General features: G+C 39.6%; 1 protein-coding gene across 4 annotated transcripts in view; it reads right to left on the bottom strand.

Annotated features, from left to right (window-relative positions):
- The window catches only part of PARG (poly(ADP-ribose) glycohydrolase), a 246,362-nt gene that overhangs the window by 195,232 nt on the left and 37,126 nt on the right, over nt 1-14,004 (bottom strand). For 2 of the 4 annotated variants that reach the window (XM_089680048.1, XM_089680049.1), the window contains exon 3: nt 3,672-4,373. The exons of the other annotated variants lie outside the window; for them this stretch is intronic. In XM_089680048.1, the coding sequence (XP_089536174.1) occupies nt 3,672-4,373 (702 nt within the window). The remainder of the gene's footprint in view (nt 1-3,671; nt 4,374-14,004) is intronic. 4 annotated transcript variants of the gene reach the window in all.

Genomic DNA, 14,004 nt, shown 5'->3' with positions numbered 1-14,004 from the left:
TATCCAATAGAAAGGACTAGAGAGAGGAGAGGGGGAGGAGAGCTGCTGCTTGAGCAGAAAACGTGCAACAAAAACGCTTGTAAAATGCCACACATTTTTAGGCATTTCTATTGAAGTCTATGAGTCCAAAAAGAAGCTCAAGAACGTTTGCGAGCGACAGGCATTTGCTTCAGGTGACAAAAATGCTCATATATGAACAGGGGCCATTGAAATAAATTGGATTTGGCTTGTTGGGCGTTTTAGAGCTCCAAGCAGAAAAAAACTCTCAGGGGCCCTCATTTTTTTTTTGTTAAGACAGAAGATTCTCTTTCTTTCTAAAACTTCTTTAAAAGTAAATGTCCTACCTAATAGATACTACAAGATGCCAAGCTGCTACCTTCATTACCTAAAACAAACTACATCTGTACCTCGCTTCATTTTGACACAAAAATTCTACCCACAGGCCATAGATCAAGCTTGCAAAGACTTCTCCCTGAGCAATTTAATTTGCACATTTTAAAACAGGATTTTTTTTTTTTTTTGGTCAGCCACCTATGGTAACGGAGTTCCTTTAGCTCTAAGACACCTAAAGACAACTTGCATTTTGCATCACATATGATTTTATGCTTAAAGTGCACCTGTGCCCATTCACACAATTTCTTATCAAGAATTTTACATATTCCTGGCAAACAGTAGACAAGCAATCACAGACCTCTGAAGCTACATGTACTGCAAAGTAATCCATCCTCAAAGATCACAACAAAAGGCCACTTTTACATGGGGTGGACTCTGTTGTAATCAGCACAGGCCGGTTGACACATTCGTGTCCACTCACATTCTGCTCTATAGGCGACCAGACTTTGCTGTCCATTTATACTTGGCTACCACCCAGGGGCGAATTGAGCATTTGGGCACTGCCCAAGAGCCCAGGGTCAGTAGGGGGCCCCATGAGATGCCCCTGGTACCTTTCATAGGCTTTTTGGGGTGTGGTTTGAGTGTGGGTGAGGACACTAGTGGATCATGGGGCCCCATGAGTTGTCAGTCCGCCCCTGCTACCACCGATCAACTTCATCTAAAATGGAAGAGGGCGGAGTCCTTCCTCATCATGCCTGATTGGTAGGTGGGTGTAAATGGACATAAAAGTCAGTTTATACCTGCCTATCCATAGGAATGAATGGACCTTCTAATGAGGGCTGAAACACTGAAACCTGATCGACCCATCTGAAAAGGACCAAAGACCGAAGAAGGGTTTCTTACCCCTTACAAGCACCTGCTGTGTGTTTGTATTGGAAGGATGGCAGACTGCCAGTATTCTGCTACCATATACAACAATAGGAGAGCTAAGATTTCAGTTATAAAAGGTGGAAGATGTATTGTTTTGAAGAGTTTTTTACCCGTTGCTCAGAAAATGTAAACTACTTTAATTTGCATAGTCTGGACGCAGGTTTACTTTTTAGTAAAAATCATTTGGTGAGCCTGTGCATGTTGACAGCCACACAGTAAACAATCTACGCTTCCATATATCGTTCAGGCAATTATGTCCACTTTCTACATATACACTTGTGGATATGGATAGCTCGACTAGGTAATGAGAACACCCTCTACCAGATGCAGGTATAGCAGGAATTCCTGTATGCCCAAATAGGGCTCAGATATTTAAGTCCATACACACTCAAATTTGAAGCCAATTTGTCCTAACATAGCCAAAAGCTTTACCATGTAGAATATGTGTCTCTGGTTATGTGCCAATATAGGATATTAGGTCTCTACAGAGTTTGGTTCGACATGCAAATGGTTTACTCTTCCGCTGTACCAGCGTGTTCCACTGTTTTGCAATAAAACCATAAAGAAAGCCAGTCTCCTCAGGACATGCAATTTAGGTTTTTACCAACTTCAGAGTTGTTCTTTACAGAAGCCATGGACTTGGTGTTGCTGCTCTTCCCAAAGAAGGAAACTATTCATATGCAAGGATCCTTGTACAGTAACAGCGGCATATTTCCCTAGAACATAGTTTAAAGAGAACGCCAGGCAATGCATAAAGTACAATCTAAAGCCTTCTGTTTCGAATACTGAGCCTGTCAACACCAAGTTTCTTCTGTGTTTTCAGTAGAAACAAGCTTTGACACAAAATGTAATTGCATGCACCATCCAAAGTGTAGTCGGACCCAATAAGTACGGAATACAACATTTTGAAACACACATCTGCAGCTCACTATAAAAGATCTGAAAACAACAAGAGGCTGGAATTGTAAATACTTAAAGCAGAGTTCCACTCAAAAGGGGAAGTTCCGCTTTAAAGATTGGTCCCTTGCTCCCCATTAAGGATTGGCTCCTTTGGGGAGCGGGGGGTGAACGGGTACCCGAATTTGACAGGTACCCGCTCCCACTTCGATCGCCTAGGCGATCGGAAACGGAAGTTGTCCTCCTACCCTCCCCGAAGTCTTGTGGGACACAGAAGACAACGGGATCATTCAGGAAGTGCAGCGCTACTCCCGCATGCGCAATGGACATATGTGTGTGAAGCCACAAGCTGTCACAGCCGGGTGCCCACACTGAAGATGCCAGCGCCTGGAATACAGGGCGGCCGGTGAAACAGGCTGTGGCAGGCGCAACGCGGGATCGTGGAACAGGTAAGTGGCCGTTTTTTAAAAGACAGCAGCTACAGTTTTTGTAGCTGCCGACTTATTTTTTTACAGAGTGAGTGGAACTCCGCTTTAAAGTATACCTTTTTTTAGTTTTGGACAGAGTGAAAAAAGAACTGCTGTCAGGTTTGTTTTTTTTTTCCCCCGTTCTCGTTTTCCCCCACCTATCCCTTCTCTGGATTGCTACCTTACCCCCACCTGTAGGTTTCAGAAAACATGGTGTGCATCAGTATTGTTAGAGTGAGCGACTCAGGTACGTCTTAAGCTGTATTTTTGCCACTCGGCCCACTTTTGAATGCTAGTCTCCAACCTTTTGGGTAGAAGCAGAAGAGCCTGTTTGAAAATAGCTGCACAACTGATGTTAGATGGTTTCTAATACCATAATTCTATTTACCTCATTTTTCTACACTTATTTCACCTCCTTTTATATAGCTCGTTGATCTGTTTCTTTGATGCCCAGAGGATATGTAATGCTGGTAATGACCATAATGGTAGAATTAAGATGTGACTGTATAATCCTTTCTAATCATTTAGGTTTTCAAACTTACTGTCATACTGAAGCAAGCCTTTGAATAAAGTAAAAAAAAAATAAAATAAATAAAAACCGCTGTCAGGTTTCTATTTTTGTCTGATGCCTTGTTAGGGGGACTCCCCTTACCAGAAACAAATGAAAAGGTAATGTTTACAGCAAAAAGCAGATAGGTAGTCTCCCTTTGTTCTAAAAAATAACCCTTGTGTCCCTTTTGGGGATTTCCTTGACTGTACTGGCAACAATGGGGTCAGTAGAAGTGGAAAATAATAGACAAAAACTAGACAGGGTTCTAGACACTCCATCTCTATCCTTTTTTTGGATTTCAGCTGGCGATGAGACTTTACGCAAGTGAGAATTCAATGACAATTAGACTGGATTAGAAAGACATCCAGGCAATTAGCAATAAACAAAAGCTGGCCAAAATTTTTTTATTATATTTGTATAATGACTAAACTTTAATAGAATCACTTTCATTATCATGCGGTCAATCCTGTAAAAATAAATAGGAAATATACTACCTTGCTTGTTCTTCCTTGCTCTCAGGAAAAAGATGACCAGACACTTTGGAAATTCTCTGGTTTGCACTATTATTTTTTGCTTTACATTCATTGAAGCCTGTGCCTCCTGTTGCACCACCTTCAGACATATCAGCAGAGTCCTTTTTACACGGCACCTGTTCTCCACTACTGTGTCTTTTAACAAAAGGATGCTTTGGCTCCGACTTTAAAACTTCCTTGTTTTTTTCCTTGTCATGCTCTGGTTGAGGACTAGTGTCATGGTCGGCCCTCTTCTTACTCCCTTCAGACATCTCTGGTTTACTTTCCATGCATTTCGAGAACAGGCTATTATCAAGCTCATTATATTGTAGACCTGCTCCCGGGACTCCTCCGCCTTGTTCTGATAGAGGACTTTCTGCTGCAGCGTCTACTGGGTCATTTTCTAAATCTCCAGAATCTGGAGATGTAGGGTTGCTTGTCGGGGGGGAACTGGTAGGGGACTTTGTTGTAGAGTTGTTTTTATTGTCTAAACACATCGTGCTATTGTCTGACGAAGATTCAGATCTATTGTTATTTTCTGAACTGTTTAAGTTACGATCTTCTGATCGATTTCCCATAACGCCCTCCAAAACATGCATTTCTTTCTTATCACTTGGCTGGTTGACGCTGGTCTTTTCATTTGCGCTCATCTTCACAGATATATGACCGGTTTTATTATGACACCTGTATAACAATAAAACATTTAATAACTTAACCCTGCAATCCCATACATTTTCTCACATTGTGGGTTACCATCATTAAGTATACCTTTTAAAATAAACTCTACTGAATAGTAAATAGGCAGGGTTAGGTGTAATTTGGCACGCTTAAGAATCCATAAAGAGTTCCCTCTAGAGATCCAAAGTGCATTCTGCAATAAAGGAAAGAAAAAAAAAAACAAACAAAAACCGCGCTTTGACTGTATGGTAAAGCTCTTGCCACAAGAGCTTCCTAGGTTTGAGAAAAGCAAAGTGTACAGACCAGCCCAATAAACGCGACACTGTGGCTTCCTCTATCTTGACCAAGGAGATTTTTCATAACTTGGGAGGTATGCTTTGGATCAGCTGCATGATGAAGTCTCCACCAATCATCCTCTGGTCATGGGAGGTGGCAGGAACCTTACAAGCTTTAGAGCAGCTCTATATCATTAGGTTTCTTTTGTATTTAGAGTGTATTGTATAAAGAAGCAGTCAAAAAAGGACTTGTAATGTTTCTTTTTCCCCAAACTGCAGACTCATGTACTTATCCCACTAGTTCTTTTATATATCCAGGCCTTCTGATCCTTTTTCTATCCTAGACAGATCCAGTTTGCATCTCTCTATCAAGACAGACAGTCAACCTTAGTATAAAATCTTCAGTATGACACTCTTGGCAATATGACACCTAGAATAACATTCTAACATGTAAATCTGAAAACTTTTTTTTTTAGAAAGCCGATTCATATTGGCTATTTTTTTTACCTGAACATTAATTTTGCCAACATCTGTACCCTGCAACCCAAAAGGAAAGAATTTGCTTGCTCAATGGAATAGGTTTTTGCTGTGCTAAAATGCAAATGTTTATGGAATAACTAAATATAATTTACAATGATTAAGACAACCATCTTCAAAATGTTTTACACTGTTCTGCCCTTCATGTGATAAAGAACATGTAGTACTATATGTAGCACTTTGTACTATGCAGCTAGATGCTTCCTAAGCCTACCGTAGTTGAGGTCAGACCTCAAAACTAGACTTGAGGGTCACCAAGCAACATGGGATAAAGTACTACCTGTACTTTGGCCCCTGATAGACAAAAACAAAAAGTGTAAAAAAATTGTAATGATAGTTCTTCAAATTATCATGCAGAAAAACACCATTAAGATACTGGGGAAATGGCTGCTGTGTTTAAATTCATTTAAAAGGGTTAGCTCACTTTTACCAAAAACTGCCTATGCAGACAGGGGGAATAGACAAAAACCATGTTGTGCAGCTTTGACCAAAAGTGAATAATGACCATCCTATAGGTGTAGCTCATTTAAATAACTCATGAAGCCTGACTTGAAAACTCCCAAGATGTTGCCAAGCAAGGCCTAGCAATTTCTGCTCACTCCACCATCACAGGAGCGAGCTTTTTCTTAGGGAATTTTCAGCTCAGGCTTTGTGAAGTACATAAATAATCTACACATATAGCAAGGGTGCGATGCAATTTTGGCCAATAGAAAAAATTAATTAAAACTAGAAAAGGTACAATTTCTGGGGAAATTGTGTGAAGTGTTCTTGCATCCAACCCTAACCAAGTGATTGATGAAATGTAAGCAGTGCACATGGCAAGCCTGATAGAGTGAGAAATGCATTTCAACTTTTATTTTGCAGCTCACAGTCTAGCCTTGGTCACTCAGCTGCCTGGTGAGTCATCTTTGGTTGCTATAGCAACTCAGTCTTTCAGTCACAGGAAGGTGAGAGGGGCTTTTCTAAACACACTGCTCCAACTTGCCAACTTCACTGGCGATTGCCATCTTCAAACACTTGCAGTTTTAAAAGTATAAATGCTGCGAAGAGCTTTATATTGTGAGAATCACAAGAACCAGACCTACATTTTGATGTATAGTATGTCTCTGAAATATTAAAAATGAAGGCACAGTCGCAGTTTAAAAATGGCCCTTTTAAATTTCAGGTGTCTAGAGTGAAGATTCAATGAAAGTCAATGGGTGGCATGAGTTGCAAACAAATGGTCATATTGTGAAAACTATCAGGACTATGGCTTAGCCGCGGACATTTTTAGTGGCAGCAGGGATAGCTGAACGTTTTGATATAAGATATGTGTAGGTGGGCTTGAAAATGACAGAGTGATGGCAGTTTAGAAATCATGTTCTGATTTTTCCTTCCACACTCTAGCTTTGTCAGTTCCCACTCTAGTTGCTCCATTCATTCCTATGGGAAAATGTCACCACAAAAACCGCGATACTTCGTGAACCATTTGGCGAAACGTTCCACAAAGTAATAGCAATCCGATCGGGAACAATCCACACGTTTTGATATATTACTTGTCTTTGTAGTGTAAAACCTGTGGGAGGAGTTAGCGTGGCAAATTTGGCTATAATAAGAATAAGAATATATTTGTGAGATAACAATAAGTGTTCTTGCAAGAACACTTAATAAAATGTATATTCAAGTATGTATTCCTGATGAGGTAGGGAAGAAAACAATGGCATTTTTAGCCAAAAAGGAGCCACTAGAATCAAGGTGGTATTTTTTTTTTTTTTCAGGACAAGAGTTTGAAGGGAGGAAAAGCACAGCAAAGGTGAAATGCCCAGAGTTAAGCTAATGCATCCACTTCTCTGTACAGAGAAGGAAAGTTTCTACTTTTGTGTTTGATTGGCTGGCAAGCAAATCTGTGGGGAAGCGAACTTCCTTGTTATCCATGTCAAATTGGTGCTACAAAACAGGAGGGTTCCTTTGAAGTGGACTGGCAAAAGAGAAAGAAGATACATTTCCATCCAGACAGAAATACTGTTTGTAAAAAGGCTTAACCACTTCAAGTCCGGACACTTTTACCTCCCTTCCTGCCCAGGCTAATTTTTAGCGCTATCACACTTTGAATGACTATAGCGCTGTCATGCAATACTGTATCCATATGAATTTTTTAGCATTTTTTTTGAGACAGATAAAGCTTTATTTTGGTGGAATTTATTCGCCACTGGGATTTTTATTTTTTTGCGATATAAAATGAAAGTCCAAAAATTGTGAAAATAAAGTGTTTTTCTTATAAAATTTTGCAAATAAATAATATTTCATCATACATTTTGGCCAAAATTTATTCAGTTATCTTTAGTAAAAAAAAAAAAAACAAAAAACCCAAAATTAGTTTATAACCAAAACTTATAATAATTTTTTAAAATTGTTTTTACATTTTTATATTATTTATTTTACATACTGTCACCCTAGCAGTGCAGTGTCACCATGGTGACACTGTACTACTTGTGGGGGATGATAAAGATTTTTTTTTTTTTTTACACTGATTGCTTTTACACCCATAAAGGCTGGAAAAGCAAGCATTTCTCCTTCTCTCTGGCTGCATTCTTGCAGCCATTGAGAAATACTGTGTGAGCTGTGATTGGTCACAGCTTGTCACATGCTACAAGGCTGTTGTGAATAGCCTTGTACCATGTGACCTCTGTGATCATTCACAGATTTCACACGTAGTAAGCAATGATGTCAGAAGTGACATCTTGCTTACTACTCTGCATGTGATCACTAATTGGCCAATCAGTGATCACATGATCGGGACCTCGCACAGAGGTCCTGTACGACGAACGGTGTTCCACTGTGTCCGGAGGACACTGGGGGCACCAGATCGCGGTGCTGCGTGCTCCCAGGAAGCGTGCACAAGAAAGGAGCGGGGAGGCTGTTTATAAACGGCCACCTGCCCCTGCACTGCCACCGTCCGGCCGTATATATACAACGGCCAGACAGGAAGTGGTTAAAGAAATGGCTGCAAGAGCACCCTACTTGTTTTTTGTGGTCTGATAGCATTTTCTGACAAAATCTGAAAACGTTGATAACTTGGGCTGGCCATACACTATACAATTTTCTGTCCAATTTCCTTTAGATTTACCTTGAACTATGTAGTGCAAGAGCCTGCCTAATTGGGATACAATTGAAAGTGTTAAGTTTGACCTCATAATATATGGTTTTTGGTCAATCTAATGCAAAATTCTCAAAAAAAAAAAAATTGTATAATGTATGGCCAGCCTTAGGTCTTGCTGTGCTGTCCATACTACTCCCAACTCTCTCTAGTTGGAGGACTTTTTAGATGTGTTCTTGGACCAAGAGCCTTGGGCTACTTTCCTAGCCATATTTGCTTCACAGTCCCAGGGATCTGTTGTGCATCTTATGGAAACGGGGAAAGACCAAAGAAGGCCTTGATACGTTAGGTCTTTCCCTCCACCATCAGACATAACTTTTTCACTCTCAGAGGGAGGACAATTCAGTTGTCTAAAGATGCAAGAATCAGGTCCTAAATCTTCAGCAGGAAGGACTGGCGAGTCTGCAAGCTGATTTTCACTCACTGGGCTACTAAGATGAAAGAGTACATCAGTTCTACTAAAGATTTTACTGTGTAAGTAGAGACCAGCATGTTATTTTGAAAAGCAAATGCAGCTGAGGTCAATTTTATGATTTCACTTAGGTACACAAGTCTTCTATTATCACAAAATCTACCAGGTACCTGAAAAGATGATCTGTTTGAGACAGAATCAGCCAAGATTTCTCCCAATATACAATTTAACCTAGGCCCTGAAGGAAGAATAGATCTTTCAATTGATCATCCAGGTATGTGATTACAAAAAAAAAAAAAAAAACACTCGAGTATTAGGGGTGATTATGCCTCTGACTTAATTTGGTGAATATTTTGGGACATTGGGAAAGTGTTTTAAAATGGAAATACTTTATCGTTGTTTCCAAAGAACTGCCAGCTTGAGGTTGCACTAGGTTAGATGTGTAGTCTTATAAAGAAAGGCATCATTTAGGGTGACCGCCACCTAGTAACACTCCAGGGGAAGATGTAATTTTTCTGAAAAAAAAAAAGTGTCCATGCAAAACTCTTTTCAAGATATGTACTTGTTCAGTTAAGTATGTGTATAACCACCTTCCCCCAAAACCCCTCAAAAAGTCACACTTTCTCCCCAGAAAGTAACACAATATTATAACCTTTTTGAAATTACATAAATCTACTCATATTCAAATAAATGAATATAATAATAAAATTCGAAAAAATCAAAAAAATCAAAAAAAGTCCAATACAAAGTGTCCCAAAAACTGTCCCAATACAAACAAAAGTAGTGTCCAAAAATTGTCCCAATGTTCAAACTTTATCCTCCAGTAGGAAGAAATTCCATTTCATCCCGTGGTACCTCAAAAAAAACAAAATTTGAATAATCTAGTGCATTACCTTTATAAATGATATATTCACTCCGTGCAAAAAACACAAAAACTGTGCAAGAACTGTATATATATCTCCTCCGTGCACATATGAGTTAATTGTGACCACTCTGTGAACACTGCAACACTGTGTATCCACCAACACCAATAGTATTAGATACTATTACCCTCTGTATCCATATACCAGTATCCAATGAGATCTTCTAATTCACTTCAAAGAAATTATTCCAAGGTCCTCAAAAGACAAGAAGGGTCTCAAGGCTCATATTCAAGGTATAATTAAGAAATTTTTAATAGCCACTTACATTAAAACTTCATTAATCCAGCTTCCAACATGTTTCTCATATGAGTTCTATCAAACAAATGCGATCTGCCATGTGTTGACAACCCACAAAATGGCCGCGGCGACACTTCCGGTCTGCGTGCTTGCGTCACGACGTCACACCCTTAACGCGTTTCGTCACTTCCGGACTTCGTCTGAAGGTCCCTTCAGACGAAGATCCCTTCAGACGAAGTCCGGAAGTGACGAAACGCGTTAAGGGTGTGACGTCGTGACGCAAGCACGCAGACCGGCAGTGTCGCCGCGGCCATTTTGTGGGTTGTCAACACATGGCAGATCGCATTTGTTTGATAGAACTCATATGAGAAACATGTTGGAAGCTGGATTAATGAAGTTTTAATGTAAGTGGCTATTAAAAATTTCTTAATTATACCTTGAATATGAGCCTTGAGACCCTTCTTGTCTTTTGAGGACCTTGGAATAATTTCTTTGAAGTGAATTAGAAGATCTCATTGGATACTGGTATATGGATACAGAGGGTAATAGTATCTAATACTATTGGTGTTGGTGGATACACAGTGTTGCAGTGTTCACAGAGTGGTCACAATTAACTCATATGTGCACGGAGGAGATATATATACAGTTCTTGCACAGTTTTTGTGTTTTTTGCACGGAGTGAATATATCATTTATAAAGGTAATGCACTAGATTATTCAAATTTGTTTTTTTTGAGGTACCACGGGATGAAATGGAATTTCTTCCTACTGGAGGATAAAGTTTGAACATTGGGACAATTTTTGGACACTACTTTTGTTTGTATTGGGACATTTTTTGGGACACTTTGTATTGGACTTTTTTTGATTTTTTCGAATTTTATTATATTCATTTATTTGAATATGAGTAGATTTATGTAATTTCAAAAAGGTTATAATATTATGTACTTGTTCAGGTCTTAGGTTTAGGAGTAGGCAAAGCCTGCTTGAGGGCTTCCGGGCCACAAACACGAGAGTTTCTGTCTATAGTAATAATTCATTACTTTTTGATCTATTACTTTCAATTTTAGTAATATTATTGTGGGAGATTTTGCATGTAATCATGGAAGCAGGGTGGAAAATCAGTCCTTGGAACAAAGAGCCAGGCGATCTGGAACAGAGTCTGTCAGGATTCTGATGATCTCCAGGTATCCCATTGGTTTGGCGATGAGAAAATGCTCCATTTCTCAATCCTGATGAGCAGACAAGGAAGGCATTTCATAGAAAGAAAGGCGTAAATCAGGAAGTTCACATCCGGTGGTTCTAACCTACAACAGAGGTCCTGAATCACCCAGAGTGAATAGGCTATTCTTCGGAGTCCAGAGGTTGTTGACCAAAAGTCCACAGGCCTATTTTTCACACCTTGAATGTGCAGTACTTGGAACAGGAAGTTCCGTCATACCCAGAATTTGGTTGGCTTCTTTATCATCTGCAGTATTTATTTCCTAATAGCTGATGTATACCACTGCTGTGGCACGGTCCAACTGAATCTGGGTTGGTTGACTTTGCAGTCTAGAAGTCCAGCACAGAAGGGAAAGCTGAATCCCTTTGTGCTCTTGTATGTTAATTGGGGGATGAGCCTCCCCCGGTGATCAAGTCTCATACACCAAAATGGTGTCCAAGACTGCTCCCCAGTAAGACAGGTATTCTTTGTGAGATTCTACCAAAAAGATGAAAGGAATGATTTACCCCCATTGTAAGGCTAGATCCCTGAGCGACAAGGCCAGAGACAACCTGTTTCTGGGTATCAGATAAATAAAAATAACTTTAAGGAGAAGACAGCGTTAAATATTAACACACATCCATATATTGTTTGTGAATCAAGTGCTCATGTGCATAAACCAATAGTCCAAATAATAGGACACGTGTTGTGCCTGCTCAAAGTGCATTTTTAGTCCTTGTCTTTAAAGTGGTCCTAAAGCCTTAAGGTTTTCAACCTCAATGCATTCTATGGAAAGGATGAATAGTGAGGTTAAAAGGATACATGAAGCACATGCTGCAATAGACCTAGAGGCAAGAGGGTAAGAGGCACATGTAGAGAAGAGAGAAGTTTGGCCGGTCATTATGGGCATTAAATTAATTAAGGAAATTAAGGGTAAGAGACCTTCATAAAAACAGAATACAAGAGGAGCGTTAGAGAATATATGAACTGAAGGTGCAGTTCCACCTATACTGAGCCCCTAGCTAAAATGGTTAAAGTAGACAGGGATCTAAAATGGGTAACAGGCACTAAGAATAACGCAGATTAGACAGCTAGATCTATTTGAGCAGGATGGATCAGGGGTGACAGACAATGTAACAGTAGACATAAAGGGAAATTTTGATGTAACGTTGTGGGATAAATTTAGGGTCAGGCGCCACAAATAGCAAATTATAAAAAAACTTGAGAACAAGCCAAAACATAGAAATGAGAATAAAATTGTATAGGAATAACAAATTTGTGGCCCTAGACCAAACAAAATACTCTATATGCGGTCAGAGATGAAAGATGGGATAAGCATTATAGCTGCCCATCTGATCATAGGAACTAGAGTAAATTAAGTACAGGATTATAGTACATGGAATGACTGAATGAATATCAACAAAATAAGGAAAGCAGAATTTAGAGGAGGTACAATTAATTTAAGAAGGGAAATTTTGAAGAGCATTAAAAGAAAGTGAGAGAAGGATATCAATGCATTGTGTAAAATGGAAAAAACTTAAGCGATTATAGAGAGATAATCATGTATGTGTGTGAATGGGTATGCTGGGGCTTTTACTCCTACATCTTATGTGTGTCCTGTAAGCTCTGTGCAGATATTCCCCCCTCTCTTTCGCTTTTCCATGAAAAGAAAGTGCTGGATGAGACATGAGCTATAAACTGGCAAGGTCACCCATGATATGACTACAAGTTTTAATAACATTGTTCTGGCTTAATTAATCGGATGTGAGCACAGTAATTTTGAACCAGTTTTCCAAACATGGTAAAATAAATTGAATAGTATATAACAAAAACAAAATTAAACATCCTTTGATGGTAGAAACTGCATTTTTTTAAATGGGGTAAAGGGCCCTCCTTTAAGGGGATGTAGCTGTATAATTAATACTTCAGTGATAATCTCAAAATCAGACCTTAATTTCAATTTCCAATATGATAATTTTAATATAAATATATATTTATTCATTTTTAATTGGTTTAAACAACTTTTTGTTATAAATGAAATACAGATTACTGGGAAAATGTGTAACATGGGGTTATGTTAAATTAACATGAGGTGGTTATAATGCAGCTACCATAATACTTATCAGAGCCCAGATGGACAAGACATGTCAACTTTGTCTATAAAAATGAAAACTAAAGTTCTGATAGTAACTTTATGTGTGGTCCATGATGTGGGAGTAATAAATGCAATTACAGGCCATTCACACCAATTCCACACACCAGGTTAGGATAGATGCCACCTGCAGAAAGTTGTTTTATAGTTTTTTGATCTGTCTGAGGATTTCTCTGTTCTTTCATAAAAGATGATTGGTGATTTTCGTTATTTTTATTTCTGGAAGCCAAAGAAGACGTGTGGCTTGTGAAATGATGTGTCTCTTCTTCTTGTAAGTGCAGTGGTATGCTGAAGAAAACTTTGGATTTACGGACATCTCACCACCTCAGTCTCCGCCCGAATCACACACATACTGAGCGACATATCAGACTGGATGTCGCTCTACTTCCTTAAACTGAAACTCTCCAAAAACGAGTTTCTTGTCTTCCCCCCCAGCCCAGACACCATCCCCCATTGACTTCTCCATCACATCCAACGCCACCATTAAACCCACCCCGCAGGCCAGAGTACTTGGTGTCATTCTGGACTCCAACCTATCCTTCCAGCCCCAAGTCCAATCTTTAACAAGCTCTTGCAGACTCCACCTCCGCAACATCGCCAAAATACGAACGTTCCTAACCCCAGAAACCACTAAACAGCTCATCCACTCCCTCATCATATCACGACTTGACTACTGCAACTCCCTCCTTACTGGCCTGCCTCGCCGCTGGCTATCCCCGCTTCAGTCGATCCTGAATACGGCTGCCAGACTCATTCACCTTTCCAACC

The sequence above is a fragment of the Staurois parvus genome, unplaced genomic scaffold (assembly GCF_062004578.1).
Source record: "Staurois parvus isolate SC_StPar_1 unplaced genomic scaffold, SC_StPar_1.0 ptg000234l, whole genome shotgun sequence".
NCBI classification, from domain to species: domain Eukaryota; kingdom Metazoa; phylum Chordata; class Amphibia; order Anura; family Ranidae; genus Staurois; species Staurois parvus.
Note: the sequence above shows the minus strand (reverse complement) of the source record. Positions and strands in the feature narration are given on the sequence as shown.